Here is a 19,429-nt window from a genome sequence, read left to right as displayed (position 1 = left end):
TGGAGTGACACCCCATAGGGTAACACCCCCATAGGGTGACACCCCCCCGTAGGGTGACACCCCCACCATAGGGTGAAAACCCCCATAGTGGGACACCCCTATAATATGACACACTCCCTATAGTGTGACATCACCCATAGGGTGACACTCCCTATAGTGTGACACCCCCATAGGGTGACACCCCCCCGTAGGGTGACACCCCCACCAAAGGGTGAAAACCCCCATAGTGGGACACCCCTATAATATGACACACTCCCTATAGTGTGACACCCCATTGGGTGACACCCTATAGGGTAACACCCCCATTGGGTGACGCAGCTCCCCCCCGTCCTCCCCGCCCTCCCAAGTGCTGCCACCCCTTGGACCGCCACGCCGCCAGGGGGCGCTCTCCCCACCGCCAGCGCACACTCTCCTCTCCCCCATCGCCCCTCCTCCCCTTTCTTCCCCAACCGCCTTTCTCTCTTCTCTCTGGCGTCACTTCCGACGGCGCCGCGCCCGGTGTCAACTTCCGCTTCCGTCCGCCTCGCTGCCGGCAGCCGCCACCGGGCCCGGGAAAAGCGCGCGCGCGGCCGTTGCGCCCTTCCGCTTCCGGTAGGGCCGGGCCGGGCCGGGGGCGGTCCCGGTGGGGCCGGGCCGGGGGCAGCCCCGGAGCCGCCGCTGCCCTGAGGCGCTGCCCGGTCCCCTCCGCTTGCAGACCGGAACCGCAGCGCCTCCCGCTCGGGCCCTCGGATGCTGCCGCGGGGCCCATGAGGATGGAGGCCCGGGAAGCCCGCGCCGGCCCCGGCTCCGCGTTCGAGGCCTTCCCCGTGCCCGCGCGGGCCGCGCCGCGGCCGGAGAGCAAGGTGCGGATCAACCCGGGGGGGCGGCTTTGGGTCCCTTTTGCCTCTCCTTTGGGTCCCTTTTGCCTTTTCTTTGGGTCCTTTTTGCCTCTCCTTTGGGTCCCTTTTGCCTTTCCTTTGGGTCCCTTTTGCCTCTCCTTTGGGTCCCTTTTGCCTTTCCTTTGGGTCCCTTTTGCCTTTCCTTTGGGTCCCTTTTGCCTTTCCTTTGGGTCCCTTTTGCCTTTCCTTTGGGTCCCTTTTGCCTCTCCTTTGAGTCCCTTTTGCCTTTCCTTTGGGCCCCTTTTGCCTTTCCTTTGGGTGCCCCCGTGGGTCGGAGGCGGCTGCGCTGCAGCCCCAGGCCTCGGGTTCAGGGCCGGGGGGTGCTGGTTGGGGGCACTGGGCATCGGCAGCTTGTGCCCAGGCAGCCCCCAGCACCCTGGCCTGGCTCAGCCCCAGTGTGGCAGCAGGGCCAGGGCAGGGGTTGTGCCCCCGCACTGGGCACTGCTGAGGCCGCACCTCGAGTCCTGTGCTCAGCTCTGGGCCCCTCACTGCAAGAGAGACATTGAGGGGCTGGAGCGGGGCCAGAGAGGGGCAATGGGGCTGGTGCAGGGCCTGGAGCCCAAGGGTGATGGGGAATGGCTGAGGGACCTGGGGGGTTCAGATGGAGAAGAGAAGGCTCAGGGGGGACCTGATGACTCCCTACAAGTGCCTGCCAGGAGGATGGAGCCAGGAGGGGCTGGGCTCTGCTCCCAAGGAACAAGGGATGGGACAAGAGGAACCGGCCTCAAGCTGCCCCAGGGCAGGTTTAGATGGAGCTGAGGAACAATTCCTGCCCCAGAGGGTGCTCAGGCATTGGAACAGGCTGCCCAGGGCAGGGCTGCAGGCACCGGCCCTGCAAGTGCTCACACCCTGTGGAGACGAGGCCTCAGCCCCATGGGTCATGGGTGGCCTTGGCACTGCTGGGAATGGTTGGAACTGATCCTGAAGCTCCTTTCCACCGTGCTTGATGCCATGGTTCTGTGACAGCCCCATCTCAGGAGCACCCAACCTCATGTGGGGTCTGGCTGTGGCTGGATGGGGAGCCCGTGCCTGGGTGTGCTCAGCCCTACAGCCTGACGAGTGCAGACGAGGGCCAGCATCACGGTGATTGATGATGACTGTGCCTTGCCTTGCAACAGATGAGGTGGAGTTTGGTTTCTCCTCAGTCTCCTCATGCCCAGGAGAAAGGATTCGGGGAAGGAAAGGGAGAGCCAGCACTGCTTTGGCTGCGTTGTAGCCCAGCACCGCTGTGTGATCGCACCAGTGATTCCTGATGGATCACAACTTGACCGGGGAGGAGCTGTCCCTGTCTCCTAGCCCTGTGCTTGTCACCCCAGCGCTTCAGATCGAGCTGGGCTGCTTTAATCAACCCCTGCATCTTCTCCCACAGTTTTTACCCACCAAGATCGGCGGTTTCGCCTGTCCTGCTGGAAACGCCTCCTGTGCCCTCAATTACAGCCCAGGTAAGGCGCTGGTTCCTGCCCTGGAGCAGCAGCTTTTGCCTCTTAACCCCCAAAAGCAGCTTGAGGCTCTTCTCTGACCGCTGTGGTTCTCCCCTGCAGAAGTCCCCGGGCCTGAGAGCTACCGGGCACCGGGGGAGCCGCGAGCCTTCGGCTCCAGCGCCAATGGGCAGTGGAGGGGGCTGGCCCCTGCTCTGGGCTCTGTGCCGCAGAAGCCGAGGGTGAGCCGAGGCTCTTACCTTGATGCTCGCAAGAGCCCAAGGTACGTGCAGCTCTCTCCAGGTTTAACCCTCCCCACGGAGCCCTGGGGGGGATTTTACCTACACAGAGCTCTGGTATCGGTACACAGTGAGCTCAGGGTGTGTTCGTAGGAGTGTGGGTGGAGGTTGGTTGATGCATTTTGGTGTTTATAACTTCCCTGGGGAATCCCAGCCTGCTTTGGGTTGGGAGGGACCTTAAAGCTCCTCCAGCTCCAGCCCCTGCCACGGGCAGGGACCCCTCCCACTGGAGCAGGGTGCTCCGAGCCCCTGTGTCCAACCTGGCCTTGAGCACTGCCAGGGATGGGGCAGCCACAGCTTCTCTGGGCACCCTGTGCCAGCGCCTCAGCACCCTCCCAGGGAAGAGCTTCTGCCTCAGAGCTCATCCCAGTCTCCCCTTGGGCAGGTTCAAGCCATTCCATGATCCATGTGTATTTTCCCAGCCGGGGGGGGGGGCCCTGCTGGTCCTGGGTGTCTGCAGGCAGGGTTCAGCCATTTTGTGGTGCATGGATGGGAGCGGGAGCTGGCGGGAAGGTCTGGCCGGGGTTTGCAGGTTGGGGCTCCTCGGCCTCGCAGTGCCACCTGGTGGCATCCGTGTGGCCGCACAGGCCTCGGGAATGGTGCAGGATCGAGCTGCGGGAGAGGCAGAGCTGGGAGATGGCTCTTAAAGCACTGATTCCTGAGTGCGGTTGGGTTGGGTTGGGAAAGAATGCAGTCAGGGACTAAAACCTCGTGGGATCAACTAAAAGCTGGTGTCTGCTGTCTCCTCACAGTGGGACAGCCAACAGTTTTGTAGGAAAATCAAACCACCACTGCCATGCATCAGCTTTCCCCATCAAACCCGCTCAGAGCCCCTCGTGGAGTGGCCCGTGCCGCCGCAGCCTGCTCAGCCCCAAGAAAACCCCCCGGCGGTTCATCAGCACGGCCGAGGAGGTAAGGAGCTGGTCAGTGGGGAGGGGGGGTTCCTCTTTTGGGCACCGTGAAGCACCTGAGGTGGCTTTAACTGCTTCTCCTGGGCTGGATTTGCTCCCTGTGCCAGGCCGATGCTGCCTTCAGCTCTGCCCATGTTCAGCCTTCAGCTGGGGTTGGTCTGAGCAAGGCGGATGCTTGGACTCTTTGGTAGCCCTGCATGTGTTCATGTGGATCACAGTGTCCGTGTTGGATCTGTGTTGGTGAGACTGCTTGTTTCCCTGCAGACTGTTCGAGAGGAAGAACGGGAGATCTACAGGCAATTGCTTCAGATGGTCACAGGAAAACAGTTTTCCACGTCCAAGCCCTCTTCACTGTTCCCCTTCCATCTGTGAGTGTCTGATGCTCTTCCCCAGCCAACAGCCACACATGCATCCACTGGGAACTCACTTTCTGTTGCTCCTAGGTCCCGGTGTTCCAATTCCAGCAAACCTGTAGTGAAAGAAGCTCCCAGCCAGAACTCGAAGCTCTTTGAAGCTCACAGCGTTGCACCAGCCACTTCAGCACCCAGCGTCCTCAGAGCACAGGAGCAGCCGTCCCACAAACCATCACTCTACTCTGCCCCCAGCTACTCCTCCAGCATCTTTGAGTCCAGTAACTCCAGAGCCCAGCAGCAGCAAGAAAACCCACCAGCATCTAACACACAGTCTGAAGGTAGAATAACCCCAAGCAAACCCGAAGTGAAACCTAAAATTGGGCAGTTGGACTTAAACGTGTGTTGCAAACCCACTTTTTCCCTCCCCGTCTGTATTTGGACTGGAGAAGTGGATGACCATGGTGGTGGTAAAAATATTCCCTAAATTTTGCTCTTTTTAGGGTCAGACTCTGTCATTTTGCTCAAAGTAAAGGATTCCAGGACCCCAGCACCAAGGTAAGAGGCTGTGGAATGGAGGAAGGGGTCGCTTACACGGAGCTTTTGTAGTTCCATGGAGGTGACAGTGCACAGTAAAGGTGATCAGCTCTGGCTCTAGCAGTGGGGCTGTCCTCAGCTAATACAAATCAGACAACTCCTTTCTCCCCACATGGAGAGCACTTACACCTCTCCTTTCTCCCTGTTTCCAGCCTCCCGTTCTTTCAGGCAGAACTGTGGATCAAAGAACTGTAAGTACATGTTTTCTGCTCCTTTTTCCTGCCATGGAATATCCTACAGGGATAAGCCACCGATGTGTTCACGTGAACTGTGATTTCAGGACCAGCGTCTACGACTCGCGAGCTCGGGAGAGGTGGCGGCAAATAGAGGAGCAGAAAGCCTTGGCCTTGCAGCTGCAGAGCCAGGTAACAGGGGCAGGTGCTGCAGGAGCTGGCTTTGTGGGGCTGGAAGTTCAAACCACAGAATAGAAAGCAAATTGGAAAGGGAACAGTGACAAAATTCCACTCATCTGTGGTCTTTTGTTGCTTCCCCTTCCCATGGTAGGGCTCTCGGTAGTGTCACTGCCGGGATAAATGCTCCCTCTCCATGTCCCTGTCTGTATTTCCTGGTGGAATTGACCCCATGTAGCTCCCTTTAAAGCCCTGGAGATGTGGCTTCCTTGGGCACCACCTTAACCTGAAGGTCTCTCCTCCAGCGGTTGCAGGAACAGGAGCACTCTGTGCAGGATCGGGTGGATTTGAATCTTCGAGTTCCCTTGGAGAAGGAAATCCCTGTCACGGTGGTCCCAGAAGAGAAGGAGGATGCCAAGTCAGCTGATGGTGAAGAGGAGTTCCCTGAAATCACTGAGGTCAGTCCAAGATCTAAATCCAACCATGATTTCCTGCCATCCATGCACAGAAACAGGGAGCTGTTCCCTTTTGTTGTGTACATTTTGTAGCAAGTTTATCCTTTGAGAAGCAAATAAAGCTGGGTTTGGACCCAGCCTTTGTGATGGGAATAGCAGGAGCTCTCCCTTCTGATGCTGTGTTCTCCCTGTAGGAAATGGAAAAGGAAATCAAGAGCGTGTTCCGAGGTGGGAACCAGGATGAGGTCCTCAGTGAAGCTTTCCGGTTAACAATCACTCGGAAAGACATCCAGACCCTCAATAACCTGAACTGGCTCAACGACGAGGTGAGGACCTGCTGAGATGTTCTTATTCCGGCTCAGCTGAAGTGAACAAAGGGCTCTGCCTTCTCTGGGCTGAAAGGACTGGGGGGGAATTGCAGCTGAGGGCTGTGATTCCCACTCTGGAGCAGATAATCTGTGGAGAAACACCTGTGTAGATCAAGAAAGATAATACTGGGAGGAGTGGGACTGCCCATGGGCATGATCAGGGCAAAAAATCCAAGTAAATCTTCAGTCTGGAAAGCTGCATCCCAAAATCTTCATGGATCATGAAGGTTTGAAGGCTGTGGAGCTGTTATTCCTTCAAGGAACAGCTCTTCAGAGGGCCGGATGGAGGCAAACCCAATTCCTGACCTCGTTTTGCACCTTACGCAGAGGTATCAATGCTCTGATGTGTCCTGGCTGCTTTTTCTTCCCCAGATAATCAATTTCTACATGAACCTGCTGATGGAGAGGAGCAAAGAGAAGGGGCTGCCGGCGGTTCACGCCTTCAATACTTTCTTCTTCACCAAGTTAAAAACAGCGGGGTACCAGGCTGTGAAGCGGTGGACTAAGAAAGTGGATATCTTCTCTGTGGATCTCCTCCTGGTGCCCATCCATCTGGGAGTGCACTGGTGCCTAGCAGTGAGTGCTTCACTTATTCCCAGTGGGACAGAGCTGGAATTTCTAGTCTTACGAATTCATGTGGGACTGAGGCTAAAACTTACTGGTTCTTGTCAGTGGGTGCAGGGTTGGGGGGGAAGTTCCATGTTTGTGGCCAAAATGGAGATGCAGAGCAAGTAAAAAGATAACTTGTGGGTGTGTTTCCAGTCTCTAAAGGAGGAGCAGGCAGCTGGGGAGGTCACCTTAGGACAAGTCTTCTGGAGAAGGATCTCATTTCCAGTTCCCACAAACTCACCTTTAGAGACGTTGCCATGGGATCAGTTCAGAGATGTAGGTGATAGATGCTGAGCAGCTTTCCCTCCCTCCTGCCCCTGATCTCCTTCTGTCCCTTCTCTTGGCTGCTGCCACCTGTGCGGTGACACCTCCCAGGTGGCTTGGAAGCCTGGCTCAGCCTCCTTAGCTCAGAGCTCCTCTGAGGGCTGTTGAACTCTCTGCAAGGGCAGCGCTCACATGGATGGGAAGTGGAAATGGGGCCCTCAAAGAACACTTTGAGGGGACACTCGTGTCTTGAACTGCTTCACTGCTCACACATCAGGTGGAGCTAAGGCTCTGTAAACCTATCTGAGGCTTGGACAATGGTTAAGGGTGAACAATGAGGATAACAGAGTGCTCTTGTGTCTTACTGGGGTGATGTGAGGAGAGCCTGATCTGGAGATTCAAGTGGTTTCATAACACAGCAGCAAGGGGGGGGGGCGTGGGGAGGGCAGTACCGAGGCTGTTAGAAGCCCTCTGAAAGCCTTCCCTGCTATGAAATGCTCTAAACTTAACTTCTTTCTATCGGCAGAGTGAGAGTGCCAGCAAAGGGGGGAGCTCCTTGTGCTCTGTGTTGGTAACAAATCTCTCCCTCTCTGTAGGTTGTAGACTTCAGGAAGAAAAGCATCACCTACTACGACTCCATGGGTGGAATAAACAGCGAAGCCTGCAGGATCCTGTTGTGAGTAACACTTTGAGTTGGGCCTGTTTAGAAACGGGACAGCCTCTTGCTCTGGAAGCCGCAACCCTTCTGTGGGGACAGTCCCTTTCTGGGTCCTGAAAGGAAGATTCAGAGGAACATCCTGGTTTTCACCATGGTCTGCAGATACAGAGGTGGTCTGTGAGTGTCCTGTGCTGATGTCTTGTCTTCATCTCTTCCCAGAAGATCCCTCAGTGAGGCTGGTGTTACCTTCATGGGTATAGGCAGGTTTCAGACCCTTTCTGTTAAGCACGAGGCTTTGACAGTCTTAGAGCATCATCTTGGGCATTATCTGTAGGAGGAAAACAACTTCTCACACCCTGAGGGATCAGGGTCCTGCCCTCATCCTGCAGCCTCTTGAAGAAATGGCACCTCCTGGCTCCTTCCTCCAGGTGGGGGCTTTTCCTGCCTGTGGCAAAGATCCACTCCATAGCTCAGCCCTTTGTTCTGAGGAGCTCCGGAGAGCATGATGGTGGATGTAGGATGTGGGAATGTCTCTTGCATCAGGCTGTGGATAAAGGTTTGCATGATCTCTTCTGTACTGAGTTCCAGCAGGGTGTCACACCCTGTGCCATGTCCCCAAACCAGAGCTGGGTGAAAGCTGTTCTTGTGGCTTCAAACTGCAGAGGAGGTCTTGGTTTTCCCATCCTGAGCGATGCTCCAGGATGAAGCGGAGCTGCCTGCTCTTTGAGAGAGGTGCTTGTGTTTCAGATCCAGAACTGGTTTCCCATGCTTGGAAGCCGCTCCTGAATGGAGTGAGATTAAAAACGAGCTGCTCCTTGGCTCACTGTGAAGGCTCCTGCTCACGTAGGGCCGTCAGGCTTGATACAGATCACACTGAGGAGGGATTTAGGAGCCACAGTCGCCGGCTCCGTGGCTCCGGCGCTGACCCCGGCTCCGCCGTCGCTTCTGGTTCTCGTCTCCGCTTCGCTTTCATGCTGACTTGGGAATGTGATCCCAGCTCTTCTGGCATGAGGCTGAGTTTGTCAGCAGAGGTGTCACTCATTCAGCTGAGGAATGTGGATAATGAGAACGAGCAGGCAAATGCCGTTTCCAGTCCATTGAGCACCTTTATTTTCCTGCTCAGGTGCTCTGCAGCCTGCGTGTGCTGGGTTAATGTAAAGAACCGTAAAAGCAGCTGTTTCCCTTTTCCACACTGCTCTGGGGTGTTAGTCTAACAGGAAAGGAAAAGCCTAAAGGCTTTGGAAATGGCTTGGGGCAGCATTTCTTAGTTCCACTGTGTGGCTCCTGCCATTAGAATGGTGCAGGCAGAGCCTTAGGGTAGGGGTGCTGTGGGGAATAATCAGTTCCTTTCAGCCTGAGTTTCTCTGATCTAAAGATGTCCAGTGAAGTGAAGCACCTGAGAGGTGCAAGGAGGACCAGGGAGTCCTTCCCGTGCTTTGTTGAGGGGTCTGATATGAGGAAGCAGGTCCCTGGAGTGGTGTTAGAGGATATTAGAGCTTACAGAGTGTTTCAGCCATTCAGGGCAAGTGGTAGAGAGCCAGGATTTCAGGTCACTGTTGCCCTGGACATAATTGTTTTCCCTCTGTTTCCTTTTAGGAGGCTTTTATTGGTTGAATGCAGTGGGAGGATCACACCGGGAAGAAGGGACGGAGGTCCTATTCATGGTTAGTGACCCTTTCATGCTTTCAATCTTTAGAGCTTCCTAAAGGTGGTGAGTGTTGTCCCATTGGCCAGACTTTCCAGACGAGGGAAACTGAGGCCCAGGGAAGGCAACTGATTAAATACCAGGGCCCCTGGCCTGGCGAGGGGTGAGTAGGGACCCCACATGGCCATGCTTTGGTGGCTGCCCTGCTTTGTTTCAGCATCTTGGCTTTGGGGTGAGACCTGGAGAGGATTTTAGGGAAGCTGCGTCTGGTTTTGGGGGTTTCTCTTTGGGAAACACAGTGCTTGGTGGCTCAGCTCTGCTGGAAAGGGCTGTGCTTTGGAGCAGACATAAACCAACCTGTTAAGATTAGTTAAGAACTTGATTCTCATGTAGGAAGATGGGAGGAGAGCTCAGGGAGCAGAGCGCACAAAGCACCTCATGCCTGTGAAATCTCCTTATCTCCTGCTAGCAGCACTGGTTGAAGTGCTTCCCTTCACGTGCCCTTTGCTTCAAGGCTCTTAGACATTTAGCAGCCTGCTGTGGAGTTGATTTCAGCAACTCCCTGAGGCACCTGCTCAGGTTTTTGTGTGTGTCTGTGAGCACTGTCGAGGGCAAGAATCCATTTCAGGCGTAGGAAGGCCTGCAGTGATTGCTGGGGCATCTCAGGCATGTCGGGCTTTGATTTGGCATGTAATTCCCCTTCAGAATTCCAGGTCAGGCTGCCTCCCCTTGAGGTCCTGACAAAGTTCATCACTTAAGTTCTGCCTCCTGAAGTTGTCTTGTGAGTTGAAGTCAAGGCATTTGCTTTCAGCCTCCTAAAAGGGGGTTTAGGCTGTTTCTGAGTCGGGACCAGTGCTGTGATCTGATGTTTGCTGATCGTCTTGCCCATTGTTGGAGGCTGCTTTTGGGAAGCCGGAAGGCCCAGGTGATGGGCACAGTTAACATGAGCTGCACACAGTTGGTTATTCCTTCCTCTCCCAGGAAATACTCCAAATTCCCTGTTTGCTCTCCGTGTGTCGGCATCGCGGCTGCGGCTTGTGGGAGCTGCCGGTAAAAGTGGATGTGCTGAAGCCACCAGCATCATTTCAGCATCACTGGCTTCTTCCCTGGCTGCCAGACGAGTCTCACGCTTGGATCCTCTCTGCCTCCGCTCCATATGTCCATGTAGAGACGTTGCTTGGTGGCTCCTTGTGTGATGCGGCCTTGTATTTATCAGCACAGCTTCACTCCCCGTCTCTTATCGTGCAGAGCAGAGGGGGCTGGGGGCAGCTGCTCTTTTTTTAGCTGAGGGTTCAAGTGGCTTCTGGAGTAGGCAGCAATTGCCAGGACTTTCTTATTACTGCAATGAGGCTGTTAATACATTAACGTTTGTGGTGTGGTGCAGATAACTTGCTGCTTTCCTCTGTGCTGGAGGCTCAGCTCACCCTTATTCTCAACCTGGTGCAAGGAGGTTCTTCCTCACCCATTAGGTTTTATTTGTGGAGATGGGATATGGGGACTTCTCATGCTCAGTAAAAGGTTGTTTGGGGTTGGTTGTGGACTGAGATTTACCCCCTGCTGATCTTGTCCAAACTGCAGCCGAGTCAAAGCCAAGCAGAAGCTTCCCAAGAGCAATTACAGCAGTTGCTGGCAGCCAGCAGACCCTGAGCTGGGGAACTGGGAGCATCGAGCTAATGAAGGCTGATAGAAAATGCTTGCCTAGACCTGATCTGCTCTCAGGGGACTGCCAGGAGGAAACTCCCCTCCTTGACACTTCCATATCCAGCAAAACTTGTTTCTTTCTGGCTGTTTCCTAGAGGCACAGTCACTAAGATGGGGCTGGTTTCACGTTCAGACGCTGCTGGGTTGTTCTGCTGCCACTTTGAGGGCTCTGTTCAGTGGCCTCTGGGTGTTGCAGGGAGTCTTTGGCCCAGAAGAGGTCTTTTGAGTAGTTCTTTGTAGTTCTGATAGAGAAAACCCGCTGACTGGCACTAAGGCAGCAAGTTTGAGCCTGCATCTTTGGGGCTTGTCTGCAGGTCACATCACCCCTTCTCCCATCGCGTCGCGGCGTTTACTAACAGCAAGATGTGATTTAGCCAAGTCTTTGCGGATCAGATTGCTGAAAGATGGCACATCTCCCCATGCTGGCAGCCAAACCCGCCTCCCTCTCCATGCCAGACGCTCTCTTGACCCCTCCATTCGAGCCAACAGCATCTAATCCCTTGCTTTTTCCTTTCCAAGCGTTCTGATCGCAGCTGCGACAGTGAGAAAGCTCCTCAGGCTGTTCTGAGAAGATGCCAAACGTGAAGGAGATGGTTTCTGTAGACCTTCCTGGTTCTGTTGGTAGCCAGCATGAGCAGAAAGTGCCTGTGAAGCTGCATGTCACTTAGCAGCACCAGCAGCCAACAGAGAGGAACTCCTTTAGGGCCATTAACAACACCTTGGGCCCATCACCTCATCTCCTTGGGCTCCTTCTAGTCCACCTTTGTCTGTGTCCTTCCTGAGCTTCTCTTTCTGCACTTCCCAGTGAGCGGCATAGTTCAGGGTGTTCATACCTGCACAGGGAAGAGCGTGACAGCAGCTTGGCATGGTCGTGGTGGAGTTTCTAAACTTTATCAAGGAAGCAGGAAAAACCCCACACTTCCCTGTTCTTCCATGGAATAATTTAGGCCAAACTGGTGGCAGCCTCCTTGGGCAGAGGAGGTGGAGCAGTACCCGTGAGCTTTCCTTGTCCTCCAGCTCCAGGGGCTGCAATGGGACTGGCTCTGAGGCCCCTGTGGAAGGCTTGTGCTGGTATTTGATATCCCACCCTACTCCTTCTCCCATGTGTGCTCCCAGCTTGACTCAATCCCTGTAAAAGCATCTCAGAGAGGACTGTGGCGTGGCTCCTCCCAGGGCTGCCTCCCTCCATCCCCAAGCCTTGGACCTTATTTGAGAAAATTAGGGTCATCTTCTCTACTTTTCCTCCATGCAAGCCCTTGCTTTCTGCCCTCTGTGGTGACAAGAAGTCCTCAATGAGGAGTGGAAGGGAAATGTGGGAGAAGAGCTCCAGGAGATCATCTGCAGCGAGCCGAACCCCACCGCCAGCCTGTAGAGGAGCTTCGTGGTGGTTTTGGGATGCTTTACCCATGGAGTGACTGCTCCAGAGCTGCTGGATGCTGTTAAAGCTGTGACACGTTTGCTCTTGTCTCCCTTTTGTGCTAAGCAAGACCCTCAGGAGGTACCAGTGCACAGGGCACCCTCGGAGCTGGAGCCCAGCTCTCCAGTCTCCCATTGCAGGCGCCTGTTGAGGCATCCCTGTGGCTGCTGAGCTTCTCCTTGCCCCGAGTCACCCTGTGATGAATTAGGTTTGTTCTCGCTGGTTTATTTGTGGTTTTGACTCTCTGCTTGGCAGGTACTTGTTTTGGATGAGGGTTGCAGTCCTGCTTGGTCCTGCTTTGCCTGCCTCAAAGCCCGGGTCTGTGGAGCCCTGTTTGAAATGGCCAATACCGAGACGAAAATATTGGACTTCCATATTGCGTTAATTCTGCAAACATGGCAGAGGTGGCCTGGGTAAACTGCCACAGAGCCCACTGGCTGCTTTCCCCTCTCCTCTAAGTAAGCTTCTCTTTGTTCCCTTATTCCTACAGGCAATACCTAAAACAGGAAAGCCTTGACAAGAAAAGGAAGGAGTTTGACACCAATGGCTGGTCGCTGCTGAGCAAGAAGAGTCAGGTGGGTGCGGGCAGGCAGAGGGTCTCCTGGGCTCTCTGCTGCACCTTTCCTGGCTGGTTTTCCCAATGGATGCGGTCCTGGTGTTGCTCACAAATCCCAGCTCTTCTGTGGCTGCTTTGCTGCAGATTCCCACCCAGCCCTGTGTGGAAGCAGGGAGGTTTCCTGAGCTGGGTGCTCCGGTGCCACCGCGATTCCTGCTGCCCACCCTCTTGTCTTCATCCCCTCTTGCTCACACTGGCCCCATGAGGACTCATCTGAGAGAGGTCCTTCACTTGGAGCCCTTCATCCCTGGGAGCTGGAAAGTGGCTCCTCTGGGAATGACATTTGGGTTTGTGTCCTTTGCCTCCAGGAGATCCCGCAGCAGATGAATGGCAGTGACTGTGGGATGTTTGCCTGCAAATACGCCGACTGCATTACCAAAGACAAGCCCATCAACTTCACCCAGGTAAAGCCCATCCCGATGTGTCCCTCATCCTCAGGGAGTGATGGTCCAGGTACTGATGTTCCAGTGCCCCTTCTTTCCTTCCCTGTGGCTTTCAAATGCCCCCAGCCCACATGGGGATCATAGGGGAGCTCCTTGGAGCAGAGGTGACACAAGGCACTGGGGTAGCTCTTTGCATCATGCAGATGGTTCCTCTCAAGCCATCCATGAGTCTCCGGTGTACTCCAACCCATGGGGCAGGTCACTAATGCCACTGGGGGAAGCTCAAACCCATGATGAACACCACTCATAGCCATAAACACCGAAATTCCCTGGGGAAGTGGGGTGTAGTAGCCCAAATCTTGGGGAATTTCAGTGTTACTTCACATTATCAGCCTCCATGGAGTATCCCATGCATGAATATTTAATTTCTCGTTACTAGAGAACATCATCAGTTATTACCCAGATCTCGTCCACTGTCCTGTTTTCCATATATTTTTCCCTAAAAAAAGGCATCACTTCAAAAGTTGCACCCAGGAGAGGGGCTTTAGACAGGGATCTGCAGGGACAGGCCAAGGGGAATGGCTTGAACCTGCCCGAGGGGAGACTGAGCTGAGCTCTTAGGCAGAAGCTCTTCCCTGGGAGGGTGCTGAGGCGCTGGCACAGGGTGCCCAGAGAAGCTGTGGCTGCCCCATCCCTGGCAGTGCTCAAGGCCAGGTTGGACACAGGGGCTTGGAGCACCCTGCTCCAGTGGGAGGGGTCCCTGGAGCTGGATTGGAGCTGGAGGAGCTTTAAGGTCCCATCCCATGGCTCTAGGAGAGCCTGGTACGTGCTCCAGCAGTGGCGGAGGGGCTGATGTGTGTTCCCTTCTCCCCCACAGCAACACATGCCGTACTTCCGCAAGCGCATGGCCTGGGAGATCCTCCACCGCAAGCTCCTCTGATGCCCTGGAGCCCAAAGCCGCTTCCCTGCGAGGTTCTCTCCAAGTGCCCTGAGCATGGACCTGCCCTTGGGGCTTCCAAGCCCCCACGAGCGAACTCTGCATCCTGCCGTTGATCAGGCCCCATCACGGACCAACCCAAGTGTTCAGAAGCACACTTGCTTTTCCCTTTGCTCTTTTGGGTTTTGTATTTCCAGACCTGGTTTTTTATGAGCAATTTCAGGTGCTGAGACTTGTGGGGGCAGCTTCAACCATCCAAGGAGCTTTTCATCTTTCCCTTTGGCAGCTCTCGCTGCCAGCTTTAAGCCCACGGTGTGACTTTGGTTGGATTTCAGGGGAGGGGAAGGCACTCGAGGTGGCTCTGGGCTCTTTGTGCACTGAGGGGAGCACTGAATCGGGTGGCAAAAGCCTGTTTGGGGGTGGATGTGGAGGGGTTTGCTTCTAGAGGGATGTGGTTGGTGGGTCCTCTACTCCTGTATCACCTCCCCTCCATCCTCAAAGCCAGGGTTTTCTCACCCATCACCAGCTCTGCCCCTTAGCACCCATCGGATGATAACCTGGTACCTCTGGTGCTTGGGACCTGGTGGTGGGTTTTGGAGGGCTGGAGCAGGTCGGGCATCCCTCAAGGGCAGGACTTGGGGATCTTTGAAAGCAACTTGGTCAAAGCAGCTTTTGCAGGAGGTGTTTTCCTCCCTGAGGCCTTCATCTCCCAGGTCTGGAAGCCTCCAAGTGTTTACGGATATTCAGGTACAAAACTAGAGCCGTTCCCTTGGCTTTGTGCGCGTTGCCAAACGTCCCTGGAGCTGCAGAACAAAGTCTGAGTGTGCTGGGGTCCGGCTGCTTGCGTTCACTTCTCCCCTGCCTTTGCCTCCTCGCAGGAGCTGGGGCTGCAGCAGCCTCCGGCACCTCTGGCCTGGTGCGAGGGCGCCGGTGGAGCGGGATGAATCGCTCCTCTTTCTCTCCATGATGTTTTGCACATGTTTGCCCGGGGCTCGAGGCTGATGCACGGCCAGAGGTTGCATTTGAAGGCAAAGCCCCGCAGGGTTCAGTTGTGAAGCGCTTCCAAAGGTATCTCTGAGTCCATCTGGGAGCCACGAGCAGGAGCTGAAGCGGGGGGGTGGGGGTGGGGGATGAAATGAAACACTCGGAAGTGCTTCAACCCTTCCAAAAAGTGGGATTTTGGGGGGCTGCCCCCCTGCTGGTGCCCATCCTGCCCGGAGCCCCTCACTCCTCCAGGCCTGGTGATGGGCTCAGGCTTTCAGCTGGTTTAATTTATTCCCCAGTGCGATGTGGGAGGGAGCGGCGCTGAACCTGCTGCTCCCCTGCGCTGTGGAAGGAAGGACGGAGCCAATGTCCCACTTTTGTACTTTTGTCTCCAAGAGGGAGGATATTTTATACGTTTTTCTCTACCTGTAACAGTAGTTTTGTACCAAACCCTCTCCTTTCCCCCCACACCATTGCTCCCGCCAGGTTGTGTTCTTTGTAGGCTGGGTTCTCCCCCTTCCCCTCTCCCCTCCGTGTGTTTTATACCGAGTTCTTTTTCTATCTTTGACTGCAAGTAAAGATCTGAAGCAAAAGAGCAGCCCCGGATCTGTTCTCTTTGTGGGTGCCTGGGTAAAAGGAGCTGGATCCCTGCGCAAGGGGTGGGAGCAGCGCTTGCATGGAGGAGGCTGCTTGGTGCCAATTCACCTTCTAGTTCAGATCCGTCCTCCTCCAGGCAGCGGTTTCAGCCCAATGGGATGGAGGAAGGAGCCGGAGCTGCTGCAGGATGCAGTTAAAAGGTCTGTATGGGTGTTATCACCATTGATTCTGCTGCTTGCGGGAGGTGGGACAGGGGCTCCTGTCCCAGTAACCTCCTTTAGCGCTTCACCCCCACCTCCCAGGGCTGGAGCTTCCAGCCCCACTGCCTCACTCCAGGAGCAGTTCTGGGCCTGAAAGAGCCCCTTACACTGTCCCAGGACAGAATCAACACATCCCTTGTTTTCCTTGGCCTCCAGCTCCCGGCGCAGCCAAGGAGCGAACGGCCCGTCAAAGGCGGTTTGTGCCTGGGACCCCCGGCGAGGCTCCCACCCTCCCTCTGCGGCCACCGAGCTGCATTGAGCATTGATCCCTCCCCTGCTCCTGCTTATTAATAGCATCAATCACCGGGCCCAGGCTGGGGATTTTCAGGTCATATTGACTTCTGCCTCCTTCCTGCATCCTTATTCCTAGACATGAGCGAGGGCTTCGCCCGCTGCTCCCAAAGAAGCGGTTGTGAGCGGCTCTGACATTCCTCACACACACACACGTGGCTTCTGTAAACACGCCGGCGCTGTCTCCCACCCCGGCCTCAATGCTCCATTCATCTGCTCCCAAAGCTGTGCCTGGAAGTCGGGAATTACCCGCCCCGCTCCATGCGCTGTTAGAGCCCTTAGGGTGCGATTTGCATCTCCCCAGGCCCCCAAGGAAGGGGCTCATGGGGGGGTTTCCCATTAAATCCTTGGGGAATAGGGGCGCAGGGCTCGGGAGCTGGTGCTGCTCTGGATGCTGCTGCAGTGGGTTGGAGCGATGCGGCCAATGCACCGGCCCCAACCTCCACTGGTTACTGTGGGCAAGGATCGGGCTTGGTGCTGCTCTCCTGCAGGTGAGATGGTCCTCCTGCCCTGGGGACCCGTCTCCATCCTTCCCTCCTGAAGCAAAGGGCAGGACCCAGCCCAAGGGACCTGAGCCCAGGAGGTCCTTTATGAGACCTTCAGTGGTGGTGCCTGGAGTTGAAGCCCAGAGGGTCTGGGTTGGAGGGACCTTAAAGCTCCTCCAGCTCCAATCCAGCTCCAGGGACCCCTCCACTGGAGCAGGGTGCTCCGAGCCCCTGTGTCCAACCTGGCCTTGAGCACTGCCAGGGATGGGGCAGCCACAGCTCCTCTGGGCACCCTGTGCCAGCGCCTCAGCACCCTCCCAGGGAAGAGCTTCTGCCGAAGAGCTCAGCATCATCAACCCCATTGTCCACGCCGCCACCAAAGCTCAGCATCGGGCACCAGGGAGGAGGCACCGTTGGGAGTCCGGATGCATGGAGCATGCCTGGAGATCTTCCTCCCCACGGAACCTCCTCATTGAGCCCCCAGGTCTCCCAGCGCATCCCGTCACCCCAGATCCCATCGGCAAAGCACCTGATGATCTCCAAGGTCCCTTCCGCCCATCCTATGATCCCATGATGCCCCGGGCGCAGACAGGGACACGGGGATGAGCACTGATCCCCCTCCCACCGCTCGGTGCCGAGTCCATCACAGCTGCCGGGAAGGGAAAAAGAAGGGGATAAAACGCAGCCGTTTGGGACAGAAGTGCCCTTTGTGGCTGCGTGTTGGGATTGGCATCCGCATTGTCGGGGGAGCGCTGCCCAGCCGCCCGGGATAACTGCGCCATTCCCATAAAGCCGAGGCCCAGATTTACAGCGTGTGCGGACACATGCCCTTGTGCCAGGGGGATTTGGGGGGCGGGGGGCACACACATGGACGTCCTGAGGTCCCAAACTCAGGGGTCTATGTGAGCCCCGCAATGGGCTGAGGAGGAGTTTCCATCCAAGCTCCGGGTGATTTTGGGGTTCCCCACCCCACTATGGGGGCTTTGGAGGGGGGACGCATGCTCTGTTTGGGTCCAATTCTTGATATTTAGGGACCTGGCAGGGGGTCGATGCCCAAATCCCTCTTTTCCCCCAATCTTTGCTTTCTTGGGGTGCTGGAATCACTTGGAATCTCCCCCCCCACACCCCATTCCCATGGGGTCCCAAACCCCAACCCCATCCCCCGGAGCCAGCAGGGCTGCAGGATCCGGCCCGGCTGCGGGGTGGGATGCGCCGTGACTCAGTTTCCCTCTTGGGGAGTGGGGTCCACAACCCCCCCATCCCTTTGCATCCCACTTCCCCCCCCCCCCCCCCAGGCACCACCGCGGAGCCGTTTGCGGTCCCTAAACCTCGGCAGCGGTGGGGGGGGGGGGGGGATGCTGCACAGTCCAGGTCACTCCTGATTGTAATTGGTGCTAACGACAGCCCCCAGCCAGGGTCCCCCCCGGCCCCCCCCCGCACCCGCTAATCCCTCATTAGCCCTCGCGATCCCGCTGCTTCAGTTCCTCTCCCTTCCCGAGCCCCCGGCCCGCCCCGAGCCCGGTCTCCGTTCAAGCCGCGGGACCCTCGCTGCAGCCCCGGCCGAAACGGCGCTTTCGGGGGGGGGTTGGGTGCTTTTTGCCTTGATTTATTTAATTCCTGCCCTTTTCCCCCCCCCCCACCCCTGCTTTTTCCAGCATCCCCGTCCCGGCACAAAGCCGCGCTCTGTGCCCCGGCCCCGGCGCGCCGCGGGGCAGCGCTCGGGGCCGCTGGCTCCCTGCCACCCCAAATAGATGCCTTTGGGCATCAAGGATGCTCAATCCCACGTTATTCCCTCGCTCCTTGCTCCAAAGGGGTGAAATTCCCTCCTGCACCCCCACGTTCGGAGCTGGAGTGGGTTTGGGGTCCCTGATCCCGGGATGAGGGCTGTATCCTGAGAGTATTTGGGCTGGCTTTTGGGGTGTCCTTGCGGATTTGGGATGGATAGTGTTAGATTTGGGATGGGTAATTTAGCGGTTGGGATGGATAATGTTGGGTTTGGGATGGATAATATTGGGTTCAGAATGGGTGATTTGGGGGTTGGGATGGATAAATTTGGGTTCAAGATGGATAAATTGGGGTTCAAAGTGGGTAATTTGGGATCTGGGATGGATAATTTGGGATCTGGGATGCAGAACAGTGGGGATGTTGCAGCAGGGATGAGCTTTGGGGGTTGTTTAACCCGGGAGGTATTTATAGCCCCTGGAACAACCCCCGCCCCCTCTAGGGATGGATCCTGCCCCATAACCACCACCCCACACACACACCCCCCCCCCTGCTGCTGGCCTCTACCTTTGGGGGTGCTGAACCCCCGAAGTGGGGTGGGTGCCATCATCCTGCCTGGTTTAGGGTGCTTGGTTCCGGTGTTGGGGACAGGGATGGGAACAGAGGTGTCAGAGCACCCCCAGCACCCAAACCACCCCCCACTTTTGATTTGCACCCCAATAAAGCATCGAGGCCACATCACCATGAGACTCATCAAAATTGCTCTTTTTGCCATCACCTGGCCCAAACTTCTGGGATTTGGCCCCAAAATGAAAGGGCAGTGGCTTGATCCGATGGTTATATCCAACACCCCCCCCCCGCCCCCCCGCGACACCCCAAGACCTCCCCCCCCCCCTCAGCCCCACAAGTGACACCGGCCTCTTTCCAGCCTCATTAATGTGGGACAATCACGGCTCTCATTAGCGGTGCGGGTGCCCGCCCCCCCCCTCATTGGCCCTGCTTCCCACAGCTTTATTCCTCTTTTTTTTTTTGGGGGGGGGGGCAAAGAATCCGCTCCCCCCATCCCAGGAAGCGTTTGGGGGGCTCTTTGTCCCCCAAGATTGGGGTTTGCCCCAGCCCTGAAGCTCGTTTTACCCTGGCGATTCTCTGATGTCTCGTATAAGGGTTGTGCCTTGGAGGGGGGCAATCCCTTCACCCCTTTTTCTTTGCTTCTCCAAACACTTTGGGGGGGGGG

At 56.2% G+C, this 19,429-nt stretch overlaps 1 protein-coding gene across 3 annotated transcripts; it reads left to right on the top strand.

The window, feature by feature from the left end:
• Positions 1-492: 492 nt before the first annotated feature.
• On the top strand, positions 493-15,433 carry SENP1 (SUMO specific peptidase 1). Of its 3 annotated transcripts, none has more exons than XM_065659713.1 (16): positions 493-591; positions 695-842; positions 2,248-2,320; positions 2,420-2,579; positions 3,348-3,507; positions 3,771-3,874; positions 3,950-4,197; positions 4,360-4,414; positions 4,606-4,644; positions 4,734-4,818; positions 5,109-5,261; positions 5,453-5,584; positions 5,999-6,202; positions 7,096-7,175; positions 8,754-8,821; positions 9,784-12,404. In XM_065659713.1, exons 2-16 carry the CDS (start codon positions 747-749, stop codon positions 9,996-9,998), a joined length of 1,872 nt encoding a protein of 623 aa, XP_065515785.1. In that variant the 5' UTR covers positions 493-591; positions 695-746; the 3' UTR covers positions 9,999-12,404. The 3 variants fall into 3 exon arrangements, 2 of the variants coding, with proteins under 2 accessions (XP_065515785.1, XP_065515787.1); XR_010608187.1 differs by lacking the exon at positions 9,784-12,404 and adding exons at positions 12,411-12,495; positions 12,845-12,858 and having other exon boundaries at positions 505-842; XM_065659715.1 differs by lacking the exons at positions 8,754-8,821; positions 9,784-12,404 and adding exons at positions 12,411-12,495; positions 12,845-12,940; positions 13,797-15,433 and having other exon boundaries at positions 507-842.
• Positions 15,434-19,429: the final 3,996 nt, after the last annotated feature.

This window comes from Lathamus discolor, chromosome 23 (genome assembly GCF_037157495.1).
Source record: "Lathamus discolor isolate bLatDis1 chromosome 23, bLatDis1.hap1, whole genome shotgun sequence".
NCBI lineage: Eukaryota > Metazoa > Chordata > Aves > Psittaciformes > Psittacidae > Lathamus > Lathamus discolor.
The sequence above is the reverse complement of the archived record's forward strand: the minus strand, read 5'-3'. Positions and strand labels throughout refer to the sequence as shown.